The sequence below is a fragment of the Colobus angolensis genome, unplaced genomic scaffold (genome assembly GCF_000951035.1).
Source record: "Colobus angolensis palliatus isolate OR3802 unplaced genomic scaffold, Cang.pa_1.0 Scaffold34, whole genome shotgun sequence".
In the NCBI taxonomy this organism is placed as follows: domain Eukaryota; kingdom Metazoa; phylum Chordata; class Mammalia; order Primates; family Cercopithecidae; genus Colobus; species Colobus angolensis.
In genome coordinates this window covers 3,929,262-3,935,376 of record NW_012116710.1, presented here as the reverse complement: position 1 = coordinate 3,935,376, position 6,115 = coordinate 3,929,262, and the positions used below count along the sequence as shown (strand labels likewise).

At 47.2% G+C, this 6,115-nt stretch overlaps 1 protein-coding gene across 2 annotated transcripts in view; it reads right to left on the bottom strand.

Moving 5' to 3' along the window:
* CAND2 (cullin-associated and neddylation-dissociated 2 (putative)) overlaps positions 1 to 6,115 on the bottom strand; it is a 38,835-nt gene that overhangs the window by 7,127 nt on the left and 25,593 nt on the right. The window contains exons 12-13 of one of the 2 annotated variants that reach the window (XM_011952342.1): positions 2,788 to 2,957; positions 840 to 1,004 (exon numbers count right to left, since the gene is read on the bottom strand). In XM_011952342.1, coding sequence (XP_011807732.1) covers positions 840 to 1,004; positions 2,788 to 2,957 — 335 coding nt within the window. The remainder of the gene's footprint in view (positions 1 to 839; positions 1,005 to 2,787; positions 2,958 to 6,115) is intronic. The other variant, XM_011952343.1, reaches the window with a different exon arrangement.

Here is a 6,115-nt window from a genome sequence, read left to right as displayed (position 1 = left end):
TGGGAGGCAGAGGTTGCAGCGAGCTGAGATCATACCACTGCACTCCAGCCTGGGTAACAGAGCAAGACCCTGTCTCAAAAAAAAAAAAAAAAAAAGTGAAGATAGTAACTTGTATTATTAATATTTCACCACAATTAGAAATGATTTCTATTATATATGTGAATAAACTTTAAAATTTTAAAAAATGATATAGAAAGATATAAAATGAAGAAACTGAAGTCTCTGCACTGTTCCACCAGCCCCAGCCTCATTCTCTCTGGTAAGAAAATGGCCCTGACTTCTGGAACTAGCTCTTGCCACTCAACAGTGGGGCTTGGAGCTCTTTCAGGTCACAACGTGAAGAGATGCAGCCCGCTCCTCAGTGCTGCTAGTATTCCACAGCTCAAAGTGCCCTGCTGGGTCAAAAGTTTCATCTGGGAATTAATTAATTAATTAATTAATTAATTATTTTATTTTATTTTGAGACAGGGTCTCACTGTGTTGCCCAGGTTGGAGTGTAGTGGTGCGATCACGTTTCACTGCAGCCTCAACCTCCTGGGCTCAAGCCATCCTCCTGCCTCAGCCTTCCAAAGTGCTAGGATTACAGGCATGAGCCACCACACCTGGACAATTTTTTTTTTCTGGTTGCTGCCAAACCATCCTCCAAAGAGCCTGCCCAGTGTAGACTCCCACCAAAGGTATCTGAGGCACAGGTTCCTTTTCTTATCAGAAAACAACAATGCAGCTATCTTCACTGGGTGCCTGGAGTAGCGAGCAAGGACAAATAAGTATGGCCCCAGTGGTGCCTGACTATCACTTGGTACAGGGGCACATAGATCTGGCAGGGGGCTTGGTCTTACCCGGATGTCGTAGTGGTCCTTCAGCCCATCCTCCACGTGGTTCAGGAACTCGCAGATATCCAGCTGGCCCAGGCAGCTCTCAAGCAGTGAATACATGCACTCAAAGGCCGCCTTCCGCACGTCCAGCCCATCGTCCACTGTATGTTTAAAGGGACCCATTTCCACCTGCAGGAGGGATGAAGGTTGGGGATATGGCCCCAGGGTGTAAGGACACCTCTTCTAGTTTCTGCTATAAACCCCACATCTCTATTCCACACTGCACACCGGCCCCAAATCATGCCTTATACTCTCAAGTCTCCATGCCTTTGCTCAGCCTGCAGTATCCTTTCCCCTTGGTGATAATAGTGGCAATAAGAACAATTATTCTTATAATCCGCTGAGCAGGCACTGTCTGAGTGGTAGGCACTGTACTGAGTGCTTGATGGATGACGTTTCATTCAAGCATCACAAATGCCATCAGAAGTAAATGTTACTGGCCAGGTACAGTGGCTCACGCCTGTAATCCCAGCATTTTGGGAGGCCAAGGCAGGCGGATCACGAGGTCAGGAGATTGAGGCCATCCTGGCTAACATGGTGAAACCTCATCTCTACTAAAAGTACAAAAAAAAATCAGCCGGGCGTGGTGGCACATGCCTGTAGTCCCAGCTACTCAGGTGGCTGAGGCAGGAGAATCTCTTGAACCAGGGAGGCGGAGGTTGCAGTGAACTGAGATCGTGCCACTGCACTCCAGCCTGGGTGACAGAGCGAGACTCCATCGCAAAAATAAATATTATTGATCCCATTTAACAGATGAGGAAACTGAGTTGGGCAGGTTAATTAACTGAGTTGGACAGGTTAAGCATATACTGCTTGTAAGTGGCTGAACTGGAATTTAAAATCCAGGTAGGTTGGGCATGATGGCTGTCCTCCCAGCACTTTGGGAGGCTGAGGCAGGAGGAATTTGAGACCAGTCTGGGCAACATGGTGAAACCCCATCTCTACAAAAAAAATACAAAAAATTAGTTAGGTGTGGTGGTACACACCTGTAGTCCCAGCTACTCAGGAGGCTGAGGTGGGAGGATCACTTGGGCCCAGGAGGTCGAGGCTGCAAGTGAGCTGTGACTGTGCCACTGCACTCCAGCCTAGGTGACACAGCAAGACCCTGTCTCAAAAAAACAACAAAAAAGACACCCAGGCCTTTCTGAAGCTTTCAACCATGAAGCCCTGTTTTAATGGTAAACACCTTTTCACCCTTCAAAGCCCAGCTTAAAGGGCTTCAATGCTGCTAGTATTCCATAGCTGAAACTTATTAAATCACCTTTAACCTTTGCCCCTTGAATCCTTACTTTACCAGGTGGGCTCTAAGTTAAATGCATTCTTGGTGTATGATGGGATTATGTCACAATAGGTCCATCATAAGTTGGTTTCCAGAGGCAATCCCATCATAAGGTGAGGAGCCTGCTGAATGCTACTGCTTTTGCACCATTGTAAAGTTGAACCATTGTAAGGAGGGGGCTGTCTGTAATCAGCAGAGTGGGCATCTCTCTCCTTTAGGGGGCCATGATGAGCTCCTTGGTGGCAGAAACCAAATCAAGTTCAACCCTAAGTCCTGGCACTTGGGCTCAGTGCAGATGCTCAGTGAACACCTGCCAAACGTCAACATTTACTGGGCGCTGGTTGTGCGCCTGCGGTGGTACTAAACACTTACAGGACCTCACTCACCGAATTGCCACAGCAACCCTACGATGCAGACACAGTTAGCACCCTCATGTGCTCACGAAGAGTAACTGAGGCTCAGAGATGATCAGGTTGCCCTGGCTGGGGTCTCACGGCTGGGAGTCAGGGCAGGACTTGACCCAAGGCATGTGGCCCCAGCACCTGCTCTGATGAGATAATAATGCCCTACCAGTGAGGCATGAGAGGTGGCATCACCCCCAGCTTCCCCAGGGTCCCCAGCTCTGCTCCACACCTCTCGGATGAGGTCCCGGCGGATCTTTGTCTCCTGGTAGAGGAGGGGCAGGATGTCATCTAGCAGGTCCCGGACTAGCGAGGGCTTGTTGTGCACAGCTGAGTTGAAGAAAGCCAGAGTCGCACGGCGCACATTCAGATCTGGGTCCTGCAGGCTCTCCATGAACTCTCCTGGCAGAAGAACATGAGGGGTGCGGGGGATGCATAGCCACAGCACAAAGTCACCCCCCTCACCGCCCCGGCCATCTGGTTACTGTGCATGTGCAGAACTGGCTGAATGGGGGTAAGCTGGGAGTGGTGAACATGTACTTTGTGCCAGGCACAAACAACCCTTCAAAGACCAGATAAGAATGTGGGCTCGAGGCTGACCTGGCTTCCATTCCAGCTCTACTAATTAACTGTGGGGCCTTGGAGAGCCTCAATGTCCTCATCTGTAAAATGGGAGTCATAATAGAACCTATGCTATAGGACTGTTTTTACAATTTAAAATGTGGTGCCTCAGCATTATCTTGAAAAAAAAAAAAAAAGAAAAATTTTTTAATGTGGTAATGCATTGAAGGCACATAGCAGAGTGCCTGGCACAGAGGATGAACTCGGTGAATGTTAACTTGGTATTGCAGGTGAGGTTCTTGAAGATCAGAGCGGTCAAGTCACCAGCACTTCTCAGGATACTCCTTTTTGTACAGTGCTATGTTTTTGTTTTGTTTTTGAGACAGAGTCTCACTCTCTTGCCCAGGCTGGAGTGCAGTGGTGTGATCTCGGCTCACCGCAACCTCCTCCACCTCTCAGGTTCATGTGATTCTCCTGCCTCAGCCTGCCAAGTACCTGGGATTACAGGCATGCATCACCATGCCCGGCTAATTTTTGTATTTTTAGTAGAGACGGGGTTTCACCATGTTGGCCAGGCTGGTCTCGAACTCCTTACCTCAAGTGATCCACCCACCTTGGCCACCCAAATTGCTGAGATTACAGGCATGAGCCGCTGTGCCCAGACTTGTACAGTGCTATGATTTGAATGTGCCCACCAAAACTCATGTTGAAACTTAATTGCCATGGTAATAGTATTGAGAGGTGATAAGGGCGTGAAGGTGAAGCCCTGAGGCATGGATTAATGCGGTCACCACAGGAGTGGGTCAGTTTTCATGGGAGGGAGCTCCTGTTAAAGGAGAAGCTCAGCCCCCATCTCATCTCTCTGTCTCCCATACTCACTTCTGCCCTCCCTTCCACCATGGGATGGCCCTCACCAGATGCTGGTGTCATGTTCTTGGACCTCCCAGTCTCCACAACTGTGAGGAATAAACTTCTCTTCTTTATAAATTACCCAATCTGTAGTATTCTGCTATAGTAACAGAAAAGGGACTATAATATAGAATTTAAACTTAAAAAAATTTTATTATTATTATACTTTAAGTTCTAGGGTACATGTGCACAACATACAGGTTTGTTACATAGGTATACATGTGCCATGTTGGTTTGGTAAAAAAAATTTTTTTTAAGAGATGGGGGGGTCTCACTATGGTGCCCAGGCTGGTCTCGAACTCCTGGACTCAAGTGATCCTCCTGCCTCAGCCTCCCAAAGTGCTAGGATTATAGGCATGAGCCACTATGCCCAGCCATTATAGTTGAAACATTTTAGAATTGTTAATGTTTTATATACTTTAAAAGAAAGAAAATCAAGGATGGGGGAATCCCTAAATATAAAACCAAAATGCAAAAAACTGTATTTATTTATTTATTTATTTGTTTGTTTGTTTGAGTCAAAAAGACAGTCTCATTCTGTTGCCCAGGATGAAGTACAGTGGCACAATCTAGGCTCACTGCAACCTCCGTCTCCCGGATTCAAGCAATTCTCATGCCTCAACCTCCCAGGTAGCTGGGATTACAGGCGTGTGCCACCACACCCGGCTTTTTGTTGTTGTTGTTGTTGAGACAGAGTCTCGCTCTGTCGCCCGGGCTAGAGTGCAGTGGTGCGATCTCAGCTCACTGTAAGCTCCGCCTCCCAGGTTCACGCCATTCTCCTGCCTCAGCCTCCCGAGTAGCTGGGACTACAGGCGCCCGCCACCACGCCTGGCTAATTTTTTGTATTTTCAGTAGAGACAGGGTTTCACCATGTTGGCCAGGATGGTCTGGAACTCCTGACCTCAGGTGATCCTCCCGCCTCAGCCTCCCAAAGTGCTGGGATTACAGGAGTGAACCACCGTACCCGTCCTCAAAAACAAACAAATAAACAAACAAACAAACAAAACTGTATTTAAAATGATCCACGTAACCACCCAGGTTATGAAGGAGAAAACAAACCAAGCCTCTTTGAGTATTTTGACTAGCTGCCCTCTAGTGGAAGACAAAAAAACTACCCATGAATATTAATTTTCACAGAGATAAGAGTCAGCAATTCTCAGACTACTTTCTGTGTATTTCAGGATTAAGAAAATAAATATCTTGTAGATAATGGGAGCTGGGTTTCTTACTGTAAGAGAAAGGAGTTACAGATATGGAAAGGGGGCTAGACTGCAATAGGAGGCAGCTATGAACTCAAGGTTTTCAAGATAGGTGGGTAGGTAGGTAGAAGACAGGGAGGAGAAACAGAAAGAGAGGCAGGGAGGGAAAGAAGGAGGGACAAAGAAAGACGTGCATGAATGTGCATCTGGAAGCACAGATATACACGTGCATGTTTGTGTCTCTGCATACAGACGTGCATTTTCTAGTTCTGTCTGCTGAGAGGGCCTAGAAGCAATGAGGCCCCAATAGCAATAGGCACATCTAGTGTCCAGATCTTGGATTCTAAATACCATTCTCCACTAAAAGAAATCAGGACTCCTTGGAGAAATGGCTGATTCCAGGACTGGTGCAGAAAAGGTTTGCGATGAATCTGGAGCATCTCATTGTGCCAAAAGCAAGGATACACTTAAGAGAATGATGGAGGCTGGGCACGGGGGCTCACGTCTGGAATCCCAGCACTTTGGGAGGCCAAGGTGAGTGGATCACTTAAGCCTAGGAGTTCGAGACCAGCCTGGGCAACACAGCAAAACCCTGTTTCTACAAAAAAAATTTTAAAAGTACACAGGCGTGGTGGCTGGCGCACATCTGTAGTCCCAGCTACTCGGGAGGCTCAAGTGGGAGGATTGCTTGAGCCTGAGAGGCAAGGGTTGCAGTAAGGTATGACTGTGCCATTGCCTTCCGGCCTGGGTGACAGAGTGAGACTCTGTCTCTCAAAAAAAAAAAAAAAAAAATGTAAATAGAAAATAGGAACCAGCTTGAAGGGCTCCCAATGGCCAAATCTGAGACAATCTTGAGCATCAAAATTAAAGACAGTAATAGGTTATAACCCA